Source organism: Melozone crissalis, unplaced genomic scaffold (assembly GCF_028551555.1).
Source record: "Melozone crissalis strain CALT ecotype California unplaced genomic scaffold, PUWL_Pcris_2 ptg000062l_1, whole genome shotgun sequence".
In the NCBI taxonomy this organism is placed as follows: domain Eukaryota; kingdom Metazoa; phylum Chordata; class Aves; order Passeriformes; family Passerellidae; genus Melozone; species Melozone crissalis.
The window spans coordinates 3,751,222-3,769,883 of NW_026535840.1; the positions used below are offsets into that span (position 1 = coordinate 3,751,222).

Consider the following 18,662-nt stretch of genomic DNA (forward strand, 5'->3'; position numbering starts at 1 on the left):
TAACCAGGGGTGGTTAAACATTCCAGGGAAGCTGACTGGGGAATCCTTGCAGGTCCCTGAAATGCTGCTGGCAGTGGGGGGCTGGTGCAGAGCCCTTGGCTGCAGGAGCAAAAGGGATGTGTAGGGAAAGGTGAGGGGTTGTTCAGGGTCTCAGGTAAATATAAGTGTATTCTGGGGCAGATCATGGTGGAAACTCTGGGTGATCACTGCAATCCAGGCTAGCCATGTGTATGTCCCAGGAAAGCTTGAGGCAGCCAGGTATCTTTCTGAAATGACTCCTGGCTTTCATTGCTGCCTCTCTTGAGGAAATCCTTTCAACTACTTCTGAGAGAATGCTTTTTCAGCCCCTGCCCCTCAGTAAAGATGGAAAAGCTCTTTTTTTCCTGGTTCAACATGCCTATTAGCCTGTGTTCCTGCAGCTCAGCAACAATAGCCCAGCCAGGGGCTGTTTGTCTTGGGAGTGTGGCACTTAGAGACAATCCTGTGGTGGCTCTAACACCACTCTGCCCTTTGAAAAGCAGATGTGCAATAACTGCCATTCTTCCCTTCCCTCTTCTCTGGGATTGTCCTCATCCATGCAGTGTCCTATTGGCTCACCAGCCCACACAAATGCTGAATTCCTATTGCACTTTCTTGGTGTTTTTATCTAATTTAAAGGAAGACCCCAGGCATCAGGTAACAGACCCTCTTTGTTGGTTTCCTTTTGTCAGGTTTAAAGGCTTATGGAAAAACAGGCAGCTAAGTGCTTAAAAAAGAAAATAAAGCTGTCCTGGGAAAAGGAAAATGTATAGAGTAAAAGTGTATGAATTGAACAAAAATGCCTCTTTTAGCTTTTGAATTGGCTTCTTCTCTCGGGACCAATGTCAGGAGAATTTCACAGAGGAATTTGAGTGTGCAGCTTAATTAAAGCAGCAGAGGAGAGGGGACATTGTGCATGGCTGGGAGGGTGACCATGTCAAACACTGGGGGAAGCCAATGTGCTTGTGTGTGCAGTACAATTGTGGAATCATCTGGGTTGGAAAAGATTTTGAGATTGAGGTCAGCCATTGGCCCAGCACTGCCAAGCCACCACTAAACTATGTCCCCAAGTGCCACATCTGCATGGCTTTTGAATCCCTCCAGGGATGGTGACATCACCACTGCCCTGGGCAGCCTGTGCCAGTGCCTGACATCCTTTTGGTGAAGGAATTTTTCCTAATACCCAACCTAAACCTCCCCTGGCCCAGCCTGAGGCCCTTTCCCCTTGTCCTGTCCCTGTTCCCTGGCAGCACAGCCCGGCCCCCCCTGGCTGTCCCCTCCTGGCAGGGAGTTGTGCAGAGCCACAAGGGCCCCCTGAGCCTCCTTTGCTCCAGGCTGAGCCCCTTGCCAGCTCCCTCAGCCCCTCCTGGGGCTCCATTCCCTGCCCTGGACACGCTCCAGCCCCTGCAGGTCCTTCCTGGATTGGGGAACTGGACACAGCCCTGGATGTCCCTGAGCAGGGGAACAGTGACAGCCCTGGGCCTGTGCCCACACCCCTGCTGGGACAGCCCAGGAGCCATCATTTCCACATTTATTTATTCAATGAATATTTATAGTTATTTAGAAACATATGGCATTTATATATAAAAAATTATATTATCAGCTTATCTTTTCTTGCTGTTCTCTACACAATCGTCTGTGCCGGTGTTCACAGGGGTTCTTGAATTGGGGAAGAGATGAGGATCTGACTCCATGTTTCAGAAGGCTTGATTTATTATTTTATGATATATATTACATTAAAACTATACTAAAAGATTAGAAGAAAGGATTTCATCAGAAGGCCAGCTAAGAATAGAATAGAAAACAATGATAACAAAAGCTTCTGTCTCAGACAGAGTCCAAGCCAGCTCACTGTGATTGGCCATTAATTAGAAACAACTCTATGAGACCAATCACAGATGCACCTGTTGCATTCCACAGCAGCAGATAATCAATGTTTACATTTTGTTCCTGAGGCCTCTCAGCTTCTCAAGAGGAAAAATGCTAAGGAAAGGATTTTTCATAAAAGTTGTCTGCGACAATCATCCATTCATTTTGGCTCTCTATTGAAACCTCTGTGCTTTCCCAGTGTCCAGTTGCAGGAGATGCCATTAGGACATACTTTCACTGTCTATTTTTAACCCCTGTCCCTTTTTTGGCTTTCCATGAGTACATGTGTAATGTCAGGCTGTCAGGAATCTGCCTTTCAGCAGCATTTCCTGGCATGGGAAAAGGAGGTGTCCCTGAGAAATGACTTTATTATGTCACATGCACATAAGCTCAGCTTATGTCACCATGCAGATGGATGGTCAGGGTGAGCTCTGACCACATAAAGTATCTGTGATAAAATAATCACATTTATCAGACAAATCTTACCTCTAAATGCACTAATACTTACTGCATTTATACTCACAGCTTGGAGAAGGACACAATTCAGAAGATTGAAGTCTGAAAAAGTGTATGAATATGCAATTTGCATTGTTATCAGGCCCACAAAATATTGAGAAGGTGCTTTCTGGCTGGAATTGTCACAAGTGCAGAAAGCCCTGTGACAATTGCCTTGACCTTTGAAATTGGTGGCAGAGGAGTTGGAGCTGCTTTGGGTCACCCTGGAGCAATGAATAATTCCATTTTCTGCACAATGCCATGAAACTTTCCGGCAGGCAGGAAGGGTTTCATTATCCTCCTTCAAAAGCAGGTGACACAGCAGGCGTGGGGAAGGCTTTCTTTTGGTTTTTCCATTTTATTTTCTAATTAAAATTGAAATGAGAATGTGCTAATTACCATAAACAGTGGCAGAAGATGCACAGGACGTCGCTCTGTGGAGGTTTCATTTCTCAGAGCACCAAAAATCAGCCTCTGCTCTCCTGAGTTTTACTGGAAATGCTCAACTTGAGTTCTGCTTAATCTCTTCTCAGGATGCAGCTCCCTCACTTTGGATTGCAAAGCTCAGATAATTAATCTTCCTGAATTTTTTTTGTCATCTTGCTTATACTTTCAGTCACTGGTGTTAGATGCAGCCTGCTGGGCTTTGTGCCTTAACTCAGCTAAGGCTGGGATGTTCTTTTCCCCACTTCAACATAAATAAACATTTTGGGAAGGTATCAGAGACTTTATTGATATAAACAATCCCTCTCCTTGCCTTTCTCCAATCCAGCTAAAGGACTCCACTTCTTACAAATGCATCTAAACTTATCTCCTTTAAACTCTATTTATTTTATACTCAGATATGAACAAGCTTTGGATTTGCTTGGGGACATCCCAGTTAACTATGGGAGCAAGTATTTTTTCCCCTTTGTGGCCCATTTGAAAGGTGTTATTAAAAGCACCAAGGGTCACAGGTGAAATGTTTGCCTGGTAATGGTGCAGGGATCTGCTTTGGGGAGGGTATTTCAGGCTCCTGAGAGGTGCTGATTGCTGAGCTCTTGCTGGCCCTGCTGTAGAAGGGGGTTTTCTTCTCTGATTTCATGAGTTTGTTGGCTTTTTGTGTTCAAAATACAAAGTACAAAATGTACAAAACCAAACAAAATTTTCCTCCTGTCCTTATGTTTCCTACACATGTTACTCAGACTGTGCATTTTACTTTCCAGTCCTCTCAAACAGAAAACACAAGAAATATTTAATTCTATGCCATAAAAGCTTTCTTTTCTGTATTTTTTTTCTCTTGCAGACCTGGGCCTGGACCAGTTCATAGTGAAACGCTATGATGGGAAGGTGAGCACATTGCACTGCTAAATGTATTTTATTTAATGTTTTTTTTGACCTAGAATCCTTCAGTTATTACCTGTGTGAGGGTGGAAGTTAAATGAAGTGTGTCAAGTGTTCTCTTCTGGGCATTTTGGTTTGCAGCAGCATTGCAGTGCTTTTTCTGTAATGACAGAAAGATTGTTTCTCTAAAGAGACCTTATTTTAATGTTTACAGACAAAATATTACCACTCCTATATGCTGGTGGGCTGGGAAATCATAGGTTGTAATCACATTTCTTTGCTGCTTCTTACTGACTGTGTGAGAGCCCCACAGGTTAAATCATTTCAGGGGAAACTCTCTGGACCTTTCCCTTTCCCAGACTTCTTTCTGACTGTGTGAGAGCCCCACAGGTTAAATCATTTCAGGGGAAACTCTCTGGACCTTTCCCTTCCAGTCTCATCTCCAGATTTCTAAAGGAAGGAGATGCTCTTGTGGTTTTTTTCTGTGTCTCACCCAGGTATTACCCCCTATTGAACAGCCTTTCTCTGTTCCCCCTTTGAGCCCAGGTTCTTCCTGCAGCACTGCACAACTGTTCTGGGTGTTTGTGAGAGGTAAAAATCATAATTCTGATCTAGTCTTGTCTCCCTGTGAATGAGGAGCCACGTAGCATCCCACTTGTTGTGGACAGCACAGACCTAATTATCCACAGACCTAATTATCCCCACTGGAAATCCCAGTGGGGTGGTAAAGGCAGCTCTGTCCCAGGACTGGCAGCTCAGATGGACTCCTTGATGCAGATAACTGCAGGTTAGTTAATTTTCCATCACATCACACAATGGTCCTCCAGCTTTTAGCAGCATTTTCATCTGCACCATGTGAAAATGAAGCTTTCAAAGGGACATCAGCATCTCCCCCCTGTTGCTGCAGGGTGCACCTGGCACAGTGTCAGGCATTTCCAGAAAGCTTCGACACTGGGGGAAAAAAAGAATTTAAAGCTTTATATAAACCCAGTGTGGGCTGAACATGTTTCATTCCCTGGTTTGTGTTTAGCAGGCACAGGTAACAACAAGATGATCAAATACCTGGGGTCCCTGTATGAGCACTGGGCCAGTGTGTGGTTACCCAGGCAGCAGAGCAGGGTTTTGCTGGAAAACAGACAACAGGGAGGTGGATTTTGGCAGTTGGTTTTGATACATAAAGCTCCAAAGCGTGTCATGAGCACCTGTTTTCTTTTCCCCCCTGCCACAAACGTGATGTCTGCTTTTTGGGATTAAAAAAACAACCCAGCCAAAGGAAGGATGTGTATTCTTTGCAAAATACCCAGTGTTTCTCTCTGTGGTTTCATGACAGTCTGTTTTGCATTCACTCACTTTCATCATTTTATCTTGTCAAGCTCACCCCCTTATCTTATCACCCTCATCCCCTGGGCTTTACATAAACAGGATTTGTTTGTAGGGAAGCAGTGCTGAATCCCACACTGTTTGTGCTAATGGCTCTCCTGCTCCTGAGCACTCTGCAGGCAATTCCCAGCACTCTGGAGAAAAGATCCAAAGGCAAATCCTTTGAACTCAACTTTCTGTTCCTTTGCCCCTCAGCACCCAGGGCTCTGACCTGTAGTAGACTGAAATAGCTTTTTATATTTTTATATAACTTCGAGATGTTGCTGCTGCACTTGGATGTGTCCATGCTGTGGTTTGATTGCCTGAAAGTGAGGCAGCAGATTGAGGGGACTGCAGTGGCCTTTGCTTTATTATTGTCTTCTCCTGGGACCTGATTTTTCCACAGCCTAATAACACCCTGGAAGCAGTGTACTCTGAAAATGAAGAAATAGAGGTTCTTGTTTGCTTGGCTGTCTGCTTAAAGACACTTTGGGACTGGCTACATCTGGCTGTGGCTATTAGGGCAGTGGTAATGTCCAGGTGAGAGATAATTTGAGGAGAGGATAAAATGAGCTGGCCTTGGCTCTCCCTTGGTAATGAAGGAAGCTGACAGTAGATTGATCTGACAGCAACTTGTTCTCATTTTGTTGCTTGCTTTGGGTTCCAGTTGAAAAAAATAACACTGCTTCTATCAGCCAAGCACAAGTGAGGGGCTGCAGAGCTGACCTCACACATTCTGAGTTTCACTTGCATAGTGATAAAACCCTTTTGCATCTCTCCCTCCATGCCTGATTCCAGCCACACATTCCTCTTAGATTATCAAAGCAGCCTCTGCTTGCAGGGGATTTGCCTTTGTGTGCAGGAGGAGCTGCTGAGCTCAGGCAGAAGGGGGAGAGGGTCATCCCTGTTCCCCTAAGCATCCTTATGGATATTACACAGAGAAATGGGAATTGTGGTACTCAAAAATAGGCCTGGTCACTGGACAGTTCTTCTCCTTTTTTAAGGAAAAAGGAGTTTGTGAACTGTCAGACTAAGCAAGCTGTGCTGCTGCAAAGCACTGACAATCCAGAGGCCAGACCCTGGCTGAAGAGTGGGAAGGAGGATTGATTTTAGTTCCAAGCAAAGTTCCAAACGTGGTGTCTGCATGCAAGCAGTGGTTTAGAGGGAGATTCAGTTAAAAGGTCTGTGCAGTTAGTTGCATTTTAATGACATCTTCCAGGACAGTGTTTGTAGCATCTGTGACAATTTCAAGCATGTGTGTTTGAGATCTAGGTGCTGCAGCATTAGTGGGATGATGTAAGAGCTGCTCCTTTCCCAGAACCCATTTTATTTAGGCAAAGCTGCCATCAAAACAACAAATTGGCCATTGTGGGGTGATCAGGGCTGATCTTGCCAAAGGATTTTGGGGAGTGATGTGCCTCTGTATTGTGCTTTTGTTGGGTTTCTGAGCCAGCTTGCTGTGCACGTGACTGAGTGCCAGGGTGAGAAGATAAAATCCACATTTTTCCCTTCTTCCTGCCCCTCCTTCTTCCTACTGGTAATTTATAGAGTTACTGGAGAGGGAGGTAGATGTTACTGCCTTTTTAATGGCAACAATGCTCCTGTAACTTGAGCCTAAATGATTTTTCTTCACTCCTGCAAGACCAAAAACCCTGGAGACACTCAGCCAGCACAAACCTTTGGTCAGATGTGTGTGCCAGCACAGGCTCATACTCGTGTGTACAGGGAGGCAACCTGTGGCTCCATTTTTGTCTAAGAGTGGTGGTTTCTTCCCTTGGGAAGCAAACTCAGCAAAGCAGGGGAAAAGAGGCATTGATTACTATTCATTCAGAGTAGAAAGGAGGTATTAATCAGCTTGCAGACATTTCATAGGGAGCCTGAGCAAAAGGCTGATGTGAGAACAGGCACACTCTCAGGGCATGGAGGTGCCCAGACCACGATTGTCTGTCTGCTGTGTTTCCACTGTCTCTTCCCTCCTGCATTGGGCAGTGGGAAAGCAAATGCATTTTTAACCCATCTGTAGGAGAAATAGCTCATGTTTTAGTGATGAATGTGCTCTCACTAAGTAGTAGAGATTTCTTAGCACATCCAACCTGGCATAAGCTTCATTAACGTTACGTAAGTTGTCGTGCAGAGTTTGTTAAAAAATTTCTTGTGCTCTCTCTGTTTATTTTTTTTGGCTTATGCACTAATGATTGACAAGCTTCATCTCTCAAAAAAACAAAGAAACAATGGTGCTCATGTTACTGCTCTGAATTGTGAGCTGCATGTCCACCCTGTCCCCAGCCTGGTGAGCCAGCACGGGAGCTCCCAGGTGTCCCCCAGCACTGCAGCCTGGTGGAAAGGTGGAGGTGAGCTGCAGTGCTTTTAAGAGTCCTCTGGTCTATTTAGGAAATAAAAGCCCCACTGTAGATGGCTTATTAGTTTAATTAGGATACACTTGACTTGCTCCTTTTTCTCCTGTGGGGAGAATTCCTTGCTGCTGCTCAATAAGGGCAAGAGCCTTCGAGCTACCAGCAACAGCTTCCCCTCCTGCAGTAAGTAATTAGAGAGGCTTTCAGTGCCCTCTAATTAAATTTATGACTTAAGTATTTCCTGCCAGCATTTATGTTTACTTCTCTAGATGTTTGGGCATGCCATAAAGTGAGGCCAAGCAAGGTGAAGGACAAGGAAAATACTTCAAATGGTGCCTCTAAGTGCCAGTAAAACATCTCTAAAATTCACTTGCACTGGGTAATGCAGGGTCATATCATGGACCAATGCAATGAGTATCTTCAGCTGCCCTGACCTGAAGGTGTGTGTCCATTAAAGAACACTTGCTGGGAGTCAGCTCAGCAGGCAGATTTCTTTCCAGATGATTTAAAGAGCATCTCAGGAGCAGAGGAGTTGAAAAAAGTACTTGAGGAAGATCCCCAGGGAGAAGACTGGAGGGGTAGATGCACCATCCTTTTCTGGTGGGTTGAAGGATCTTGCTCACAGGTTTGAAAGAGTGGGAAGGAAAGGAGCCTTGATTTATCAGCTGGAGTTTCTGGGATCCTTTGCTCTGTGGATGAGCTTTGCTTGGAGCATGATGCTCCCACAGACTTTGATAAGCTGCCATGCACCCAAACTTGCAGCAAGTGAGACAAGCCTAAAATCCTGCTGTCATTCAGGAGCCAAACACTGGGTCAGAGCTCTGAGCTCCCTGGAGGTGTGAGTGCCTCTGAAACCTTAATTCCAAAGGATGCAGCTCTAAATGTTGCCTTACCAAAAGCTAGTATCACAATTCTGTAAAGAGCAGCATAAAGTGCAGGTGCACTTGGAGGACACTTGGTGTGTTCTCCAGGTTAAATGCCATGAAAACAGGTGAAGAGTCCTCTAAATCCAACTGTGTGGGGTCTTGCCAGCATCTGTTGTGACAAGAGTTTGAAATGAATGTGTCCCCAGTGTCCCCAGCTGGAGCTGATGGGGCTGGGTTATGGTTTGCTTGGAGACACCTTGAAGTGTTTGGCCATTCTGGTCCATAATCCTTGGGAAATGTCACTGTCCAACTTCAGATTCCCTGCTTTTAAATTCCTGCACTCTCTGATCTCAGCACAGATAGTATTTGCATAATAACCAAGAGGCACCTTCTTACATGGATAATAACCTTGCTCTGATCTGTATAACATTCCTCTGCCATGCCTGAAAGGGCTGAAAGGAAGTGGTGAGACAGAATCCTTGCCTGTGGCTTTGTGGAAGCAAGCAGAGATGCAGTTTATTGCAGATAACCAGCCAAGCTGAGCTGAGAAGGTTTTTATCTTCTTGGTTTCTTTGCTGACACCCTGTCCATGTTGGTTGGTGTCTTTGCTTGTTGGTTTTCCCCTCCCAGCCCAACTTGACCCTCCTGTCTGCTTCAGTTAGTTCTGAGTTTCTCTGTTTGCTGGGACCTGTGTGGACACTGAAATGTGCAAATTCTTTTCTTGGTTTGTTTTTAATAAAACTGGATTTCATCAAAGAAAATTCTTAATTGCTTCTAACACAGTGCACAAACATCCCTATGGGCACCTGGGCTGCTTTAGGTACAGAACAAGAGTCTTCCTTTCCTAACTCCTCTACCAAACATTTGTGGTGTATTTTGGCTTTGACAAAGCTCTCTGTGCTGTTATCTTTGTGTATCCCTAATTCTGCTGCTTGTTTCCACAGGGCTCCTACTAAAATCCTCTGGTTGTTCTTTGTCCTCTTTTGTTCTGGTTTCCAGGTCCCTGGCAGGTGTTTCTTCCAGCTGCTAGTATCTCTGATACTTGTCTTTATTCTAATTCTGGTTTGTGCTTTTTTTTTGGTGTAACCAAGCATTCCCTCATTTTCTTTCCTTTTCTAACCCTCTCCTCTCCCACCAGGATTTCTGGCAGGTACAAAGCAGAGAGCATGTGCTTTGATTAGTTTGTGCTTCAGACCTCATAAAATGCACTTTTCATGTGAAAGGGACAGTGTACTCTCACCTCTTCCCCCTGCTCCTCTCGTAAATACTCCTGAGTGCTCTCCTTGATCTCAGCCTGCAGGATTTAGTGCAGAACACCTGAGTTTGGCCTGTGGAAGGAACAGTCCTCAGGGTAACCATTAATACCTGGCTCTGTTAACAGATCTGCTTTGAGCAAAGCTCAGATGTGTGTCTCCCTGCCCTCCTGGTTTCACAGAGTCCTCTGAGGCTTCTGTCTTATTTTGCAGCTCAATGAGACTGTGATAGAGCTGGCTCTGTTGGAAAATTGTGTTTTCCCTTTGAGGCCACCAAGTTAGTTTGATTCCCTGGCCAAGTGCTCTGGGGAATGTCATCTATTTGAAGGTGTGCAGGTTTGGGAAAGGCTACATCTGCAAACTTGAGTTTTTCAAGTTACAGGATTATGTAGAGTGAGCTGTATTAAAGAATATGTTAGGTAGTAGATATTTAGTTGTTGTAGTTCTAAAAATGTTTAGTAGGAAAAAGTACTAGAAACCAAAGGGGAGTTCATTCAATATTAGTAAGTAAAGAGGAAAATATCTTTAAGCACTTTGAGTTTGCCCTGTAGCTTTGTGACCTTAATGAAATCCACAGGGAAAGTTAGGGAAAAATAAACAATTTGGTAATAAGCCCTCAGTGGGTGTAGGCAGTCTTTTAATCAAAAATGGATTCTGGAGTATTTCTGGCTTTAATTTCTTTGATAGTTTTGCTTGTGTTAGCTTAATGCTTAATACTTGAGGGACACAAGACAAGCTCTGAGAGCTCTGTCCTTGGGTGACATGGTGTTAGTATGGAAGGAGAGGATGGCAGGGAGTGCTTTAGGAGATGCTTGAACTCATTTGGCTACAAAAGGAGGTAAAGTCTGGATGGGAGAGGCAGGTGAAGAACAAAAAGGACTGAGAGAGGGAAAGAGAATTCACAAGATTTTGGTGGTAAGTACCAAGTGTGCAGCCCTAACCTCATCAACTGAGCCTATGTTTAATCATCACTTTTTGTAGAGAATTATTGTTTTCCTCCTGGTGTCCTTTCACACTGGGATTTCTGCCTGACAGAAGGAGCAGCACAATGAGTTCATCTTGGTCATGCAGGCTGAGATGAGGGAGAGCAGCATCTCAATTTCCTTCAGGGACCTAAACAACTATTTAAATTCAAAGGTGGCAAAACTCAGCTCATTTTAGAGGCCTGACGTGGGCCATCAAGGACCCTAATTTCAATCCTCCCATTAAATTTCAATGCAAAATGCCCCTGTGCTCCTGCAGATTGTGATTTCATTACCCTGCAGAGGGCTGAGGGGAGCACAAGTGTAGACTGTCCCTTTTCCAAGGCATTTCCAATTTGCTTTTCCTGCAGGGGTTTCTCCCTTGCATGAGGGCTCTGCTGCCTGCCACGGGTTGGGAGAGTCTGTGTTGTTGATTTTCTGGGTTGTACAGAATGCTGGCCTTGCATTTCAGGTGCCCTTTGTTTGAAAGGTGGTTTGAATATTTACAGCCTTGCTGGAAGGGAGAGAATGCAGATTTCTCTTTCCAGTCACAGGAATCCACCTGCAGTAAGAATTGCTGCCCAGGTTTTCATTCTCTGCACGTGCTGAAATTCAGAGTGAGAGAACATGCAGGACAACCATGTCCAACTCTGTATTTTTGTCCCCCTCTGTAGATACACAGATAAAATAACCCCCCAAAATCAAAAGTTTTTAAAACCTCCCAATTAAAATATACTCTTGAAAGGTATTATCTGCCAATTATGCAGTATTATCTGCCAGCAGTAAATTTTAAGCATTTTCTTAGGTCAGCACTCAGCCACCACAATTTGCCATGGAGAACCTGTTTGTGTTTGCCTGTGTTGGTGTGCAGACTTCATAGCAAATTACCATTCCTGGTGGCTCCAGGTAATGTGAGCTTTCCCATGGCTAAAAGAGGTTTATGAGTTTCAAAAGGTCCTTGTGCTGTTTTCATCACAGCCTCAAACACTTTTTTCTTATTTAATGATGTAGTAAAAGTGATATGAAAAAGCCAGGCAGTGCATTTAAAATTATTTTGCATCCACATTATGGAGCTGACTTTAAAAACTCCTAAATCCTTCGATTTTCCCCCAGGTCCCATTTTTGTCCATGTTTCATAGTGCAGAGGGACTTCCCCAATCTCTTTTTCCCTAAAAGACTTTGGAACATTTGGGCTGAAAGGCTCAATTTTTAAATCTGATCCTGAAAACCTTTTTATTTCTTTATTCAGCTTTCTTAAAGTGAGGTGCCTGAAATCTCTAGATACATGACTTTGACTCTTTAAGTTTTAAAATCTTAAAAAAATTAGCAAAGTTTAAAGTCCTCCTTTTTATCAGTTCAGTGTTTTGATTCAGAGTTGAAAGTGTTCATATTTTCAATTACCACAGCAAAATTTGGTTTTCCAGGTTTTGCACTGGAATTTTTTAAGGGTTTTCCCTTGTCTGTTACCAAGTCTCTCAGTATTTATTTCCCTGGATTTTCAACAGGAAAAAGCTGCAATAATCCACACTGTCCTGCTGGCAAATAGGACTTCTTTTCCTACATGCCTGCAGTTAACCATGAAATACATACATTAATAGAACTGAAAGAAAGAAATACATTAATAGATGTCTTATTTTATTGTTTTATAATAATAAATAGTTATAACTGAATGTGGTCAGTTGGGACTGAAAGAGAATTGCTTTGCATCCAGCTGACTTCACTCTACACTCACGGGTTTGTATTTGCTCAGTACAATAATGGTCACCTGAAAATGTTTCTGTTCAAAAGGAACAAACCAACTACAATGATGTTTGTCAATAAAAAGTGGTTTATTCTTCATCTAAAATCCCTTGCTAATTGACAGAATTGTTCCTGGTTCTGGAGAAACACCCATTATTTCTCATGGATGTTTATTTTATTGCTGTTTTGGAAGGCAAAAGTTGTCACATTGGGCTGATAAATTCCTGAAGCTTTGGTTCATGGAAGTTGAAATGTGGTGCTGAAATGTAAGTTACAGGAAGCAAGATGCTCAAAATGTCCTTTCCTTCTCCAGATGGCAACCCAAACTGGCAGCTCTGAGGGATTTCCCAAGGATGTCTTCTTCCCAAATTCAGTGCTGTAGTTTCTGGAGTGCCAGCTGAAGTGGAGCTGCCAGTTTTTAGGTGGTCAGGTTTTCTAGCCCTGCATTAGGAATTAGGATTTCCCAAGGATGTGTTCTTCCCAAATTCAGTGCTGTTGTTTCTGGGATGCCAGCTGAAGTGGAGCTGCCAGTTTTTAGGTGGTCAGGCTTTTCTAGTCCTGCATTAGGAGTGGGAGCAGCAGCACCGTGTGCCCATCTCTGCCTCTGCAGAGAAAGCATCCCTCCATGTACAAAAACACACCTTTATTTTTCACATTTGCATAATTCAATATTACCATGTTTCTCTCCTCACTTAGCCCTGAGAAAACCATTTGAAAATCCAAAATAAAAGTTAATATTTGGCGAGGAACATAAGGATTCTGTGGGGTTTCCACCAACCCTTGTTGGAAGCTGTACCATGTCCTCAGCTTAAGGGAGGCTCCAGCAGCAGAGGAGTTTTGGGGTGGAAGATGTGAAGTCTGTCTTGTACCTTTGGGTGCTTTGCAGCCAGCCTGTACATAAGGAACTGTGGGGAGTTGCCTGCATGCAGCACAAGATTTTTCCTCTAGCACGTGGCTCTGGGGAAGCTTGGTCACTGCATTGATCTGCTCAGCCACATCTTGGTGCTGATTGAGCTTGGAGCCTGAGTTGGGAAGGGCAAAGCAAACTCTGTATCTTGAATTTGAGTCAGTTTTTTGACCTGTCATCAGTGTCTGGAGCTGTAAGAGAATCTGCCTGTACACCTGTCACAAGTTTTGTTCCACTCAGACTGGACTGGTGGCTTCTCACTGAACTTACACAGCCGTGCTTGTGCCAAAAGCAGTGAGATATTTGGGTTTCTTTTTCCTTTTACATGTTAATTTGGATGTCTGCTCGTCTGTGTGCTTGTTAAATATGAATCTACTGCTTGATTAAAAAATACATCATAATTTTAAATTGTTCCCCATGGCTTGCTCACCTGCGAATGCTTGGGTTTAAATGGGGTTTTTTGGGGTGTGCTGAATGATCTTAACCAATTACTCTGGTTTTGGGAGTGGATTTAACATGGAAAAAAGGTTAAGTGGAAGAATTTGACTGTTTTAACTGAACACTTTGAGAATTACCTTGTGCTCAGATACAAAAGGGTGTGGATAATTATTTGTGGAGATGACTTGTCTCTAAAAGAAGGTGGAGGTTTGGAAAGGGATTTTTCCTGGTGTTCTGATACCAAGCATCACCTTTCTGGCTGAGTGGGAGTGTGCTGGAAGGAAGGTGGGTGTGGAAAAGGGTGGTTTGAGGTCTTAGTGAGGACTGACTTTGAGTCAGTCCTTGAACTTTGAGGGGTGACCACAGCCCACATCGTGCTTTGTGAAATAAATGGATTGATTTATTTTCTATTATTTTTCCTGAAGGTTAGATATAATTCCTTTCAGCAATGTTTGGTGGTGGGGGAACAACTGCTGGGAAAAGGATTCTTTGAGCCTTTCCCATAGTGGGGTGAGCCTCCCACAAAGTTCATGGAAAGCAGTCAAACACACAGCTTCTCACTGAGACAGAGGACAACAAATGGGAAACTTTTACAGCTTCTGTTCTACTGCTGGGAACCTGCAAATCTGATTGATCAGGGCAGTTGTTTTCTCTTAAAATCAGGGGGAGGAATTCCCTTTTCCACAAGCTACAGGCAGCTGAGCACTGTAGTTACATTCCCTGGGTTAGTGACAAGTAGATGCTGGTTTTAGTAGAAATAAATAACATTTTTTTACTATGTTTGCTCAAAGGAAGGTGCAAATGGGTAAATGCTTCTCCCTCCCATCTGTCTTTATATTTCAGAGACCAACTAACTTAATATCCTCTTTTATTGTTAATCTGTTGATGTGCTTTCCTCTTATGAGGAATATTTTGAGCTGTTTGATGCTGACTATGAATTTTAAGTGCAGCAAAGAAACCCATAAAAATTAATAAACCACCTTGTGGAACTTTTTCATGGGATTCTTCAAGCAAGATGCCAATAGCTAGATCATGATCAATGCTGCCCAGGAGAGGCAATAAATCACAGGAGCAGGTGGGATGCTCCTGGCAACACCTCCAGCAGCAGTCACAGGGAGCTGCTCTCCCCAAATCCTGCCTCTGGTTCCAAGCAAAACCAGATGTTTTTGTTCTTCACTTCAGCATCAATGTTATATTTTTTGCTTTGGCTCCATCTTGATGGAAATGGAAGCAGAACGATTTTTTGAGGGAATGATATTTCAAGCTGGTACCCCATAATCATAACTGGCTGTTATCTTGCATCAAATGAAGGTCATTAGCTGTTGTCTGCTGGTAGTGACTCACCTCTTATTAAATTCCTGGTGCTCTCCAGGTGGTAAAGGCAGAGTTACTGGGAACAATTTTATGTGATCAATAGAAGTGAAGTATTTTTCCCTGGAAACTGGTTTTTTTTTTGTGATCTATATGATTATTTTTGTCTCTTTTCTTGTGATTTCCAAGCCAGATACAGGTTAAATTTACATCTAAATTATTAGCTGAGCTCATCCCCACTCTGCAGTCACATACAATGGTGAGTTCTCTCTCAAAAAATAAAAAAAAAACCAAAAACTTGAGGTGGATGAGAGACATCAGCTGCAGACAGTGGAGAAGCTATGAGCTAACACTTGCTGGGGTATCTCCATAGGCTTCCAGTCACAGCAGCCACCCGGTTGCTCCAGACTTTCCTTGCTCTTGGCAAGCCTAACCAGTCAACTTGATGTGATGTTTTGCCTGCCTGTTTTATTGTTGGTTAACCAGTTTTCTTTCCTTTATCTTGTATATGATGGGATCTCCGCTAGACTGAGGTAACGCTGGGGGCCAGTTGTGGAGCTGGACCCTCTTGTGGTGGTGTTTGTTGGTGGTTTTTCCTAAAACCATTCCTAAATCCAGCCTTGCTTTCACCATGCCTGTGTGTGCTTGCATGGCCTGGTTTCCATGGAATAACCTCACCCACCCCTACTCTCCTGTGTATTAATTGAATTCTCCTCTGCGTGTGCGTGTGCCTCCTCCTGCTGTGTCCTTAAAGTGGGTCACCAGTGTGGATTCCCTAACAGTTTTATGGATCCTTTTCAGCCTTTGGGGGTTCTGCAGATCAAAGGGACTCGGATTTTTAGCTTAGTAAGATATTGTGAGCTGATAAATGGAAAAGAACTGGAGCAAGAGGGGGATTGAATTTAGTTTCAGGCTGGTCCTCCCTCTGAGCTCATACACTCACACAGTTTGGATAACCTTGATCAGACTTTATATTCATGTCAAATAATCCTTTCTTGGCTCCTTTCTACAACAGAGTCTAACTAAAAAGCTGTCAGTGCAATACAATTTCCTTTTTGAATCCTGTATTAAAGTCTGAATTTTTCACCACTAATCTCAAAGATTTTAGGCAAACTGGCCATAATAATGTAATAAACATAAATTTATATGTTTATTTCAGCTGGGCTGAACCAACAAAGGAATCCCATGCAATTCCTTATCCTCATTTGGGATGGTCAAGCACTGATCTTTGCAGAACTTTTCTGATCAGATCCAAAGGTTGGAAAAGGTCCACTGGATATGGATGGAGATAGTAGGGGTGTGTGTCCATGGAATGGCTTTTGGTGCTAAGGATACAAATCCAGCCTTTTATTCTGTGTTTGACCTGGTGCTTTCTGTGCTCTCTTTGGGGTGTGGCTGGCTGGATGAGCAGAAGCTGTCCCAGGAGAGGGAGAAGTTTGCTGACGAGGACAGCATCTTCTACGCGCTCGGAGAATGCGGCCTCATCTCCTTCTCCGACTACATCTTCCTCACCACTGTCCTCTCCAGTAAGTACACTGGGATTTCCCTGCAATTCCTGCTTTTTTGGAAGTTTTCAGGGTTCACAAGTAATAGCTTGTTGACATGCATATCCCTAAAAGGCCTTCTGGATTGGCTGCAACTCGAGCTGAGCAATTGCTGTTGCTTGATCTGCTTTAGCCTGAGCTTTCCAGTGCTTTGAGAAGACAAGCAGATTGATGGCTTCTGAAGATTTATTTCTCTTTTTGAAATGTGACAAATTTTTTTTTAATGAGTCACTTGACCTGCTGTTCAGATCTGTAAATGGAGAAGTGTTCTTGAGCTGTGTTCATGTGATATTGTCTTGGATCTGGATGAACACAGCTCTCCAGCTCTTCACTGGTTTCTCACCTCTCCAAACTCTCTTTTCCAGCTGTATTTTCACTTGGGTGAGCTTGGGTTTGTGAGTGATGTAATCCAATGAGGAGAGAAGTTAAGCTGTTTACATTTCAAGCAGTATCATTAGATACCTTCTGTCTTTTCACCCTGCTGCCCTTGACTTGCATGTGTGATATTTCCATGATCTGCTAATCTGTTCCAGCAAAGTTGTCTGCACTCCCAGTGCCAGCACTGAGAAGTTTGCTTTGCTGGCAAGAACCAGTGAAACTGAAGCCTTTGATAATGTCAAATGGCTTTTCTAGACTTTCTTCACGTGGAAGTCAAGCTCAAAACCTCATTTGCAGAGCTTCTCTGACTGCTTGGAAGGTGCTGTACCATAAACAGGAAAGTCAATGGCAGTTTCTCAGCCCCATTAGAAAATGTGGGATAAGGGGGAATAAGCCACTGTCCAAATAAACTTGAGACATTTTATTTTTAGATTTAAAAAGAGAAAACTTGGCCATCTAATGTAGTGAGTATTCCATGCTGACCTGCTTTGTGGAATTAGAAAACTGGATGGTTCCCAGTTACCTGCAGAGCCCAGTGCTGTTCAGGGAGTCAGCTGGGTTAATCCCTGGTGCTTTGTCACAGCAACAGGTGCTTTATTCTGCCCCATGTTCTTGCATGTTGTAACAGGAGACAGGAGAGGCAGCTCTTCCTTAGCTGAGGATCTATTCCTGGCAAGCAGCAATGCTCAAGGTCTGGTTTGTTGTCAAATGGACCTGGCGGGGGCAGACTTGTGTGTGACCTTCATGTTGTGAAAACAAACAGAGAGATAAAGCTGGTTCAAGCCAGGGAATTTGTTTTATGACTTTAATTTGCTTTTTTTATTTGTCTGAGTCTCCAAACTGGCTCTTAAGACCTTTGCAGTTCCTTTCTTACATTCAGCTGGGCTGTGCCAAAATGATCTCAGGTATTCACATGAGGGCTTTTCATCTGAGCCTCCACACATGACAATGAACTCTCAAACCTCTGCTATCACATTACTGAGTGTGGTTTGGAAACGCTCCTGCCCTTGTTTTTATGGTTGTGCTGGTGGTGAACAACCCCCTAATCAAGTGCACAGGGCACAAAATGAATTTCATGTGCTTCCACAGGCAGCAGTAAGAGAAATTGTTCTTGCTTTGCTTTAACCTGTTTGTTGTGAGAATAAAAGGCAAGGACCACCTTGTGTTGGAGGAGCAGCCAGCCTTGTTTTGGAGGCTGTGAGGGAGGGACAGGGTTTTATTCCTCTTGTTCTTGGGCTTTTGTGTGTGTCCACAATTACAGGGGAGTTAGATTAATGAGGAGACAGAACTGGCCTTGAGGAGCCACATTGGGCCTTTGAGGGCAAGGCAGGAGCTTTCAAAAAGGAAAATTAAAGAAAAAAAAGGAGGAAAAAAAAATTCCAGGGCTTTGAGGCTGACTTTTAGACATTTGGGGAATTTGCTAAATGATTCCTGAGGATGGAGGAATATCTCTGGAGCTCCTGTTAAACAGTGATTCCCCAGAGGAAGAGTTTGGGTTTCATTTTTAAAGCATTTGCTGTTGTAAAATAAACTCCCAACCAAGCCTTACCCTGTGGCTAAATAGAAAACTCACTGTTGCACCCCACTGGTTTCCTCTCTGACTAGTGAACATTGCCTTGCAGGAATCCAGTAGTTCCTGATTGGGTTCTTTTCCCTAGAAATAAATAAATAAAATAGAATGAGGGAAGTAAATCTTAAATGTGACAGTTCAATATTGGTTTTCTCCCTGTGTTGTTTAAATAACCCAAACATTAAGGAAGTATCTGGACAAGGTGGAGCTGTAGATTACACCAAAGAGATAAAACCAAATAAATATTGGGAAAGGAAGGTGGCATATTGAGCACT

At 43.5% G+C, this 18,662-nt stretch overlaps 1 protein-coding gene across 2 annotated transcripts in view; it reads left to right on the forward strand.

Annotated features, from left to right (window-relative positions):
- MICU1 (mitochondrial calcium uptake 1) overlaps nucleotides 1-18,662 on the forward strand; it is a 214,249-nt gene that overhangs the window by 30,893 nt on the left and 164,694 nt on the right. For both annotated transcript variants that reach the window (XR_008483830.1, XM_054288300.1), the window contains exons 6-7: nucleotides 3,668-3,711; nucleotides 16,307-16,421. Coding sequence is in view for 1 of the 2 variants with exons in the window: in XM_054288300.1 (XP_054144275.1) it covers nucleotides 3,668-3,711; nucleotides 16,307-16,421 (159 nt within the window). In the remaining variant the exon portion in view is untranslated. The remainder of the gene's footprint in view (nucleotides 1-3,667; nucleotides 3,712-16,306; nucleotides 16,422-18,662) is intronic.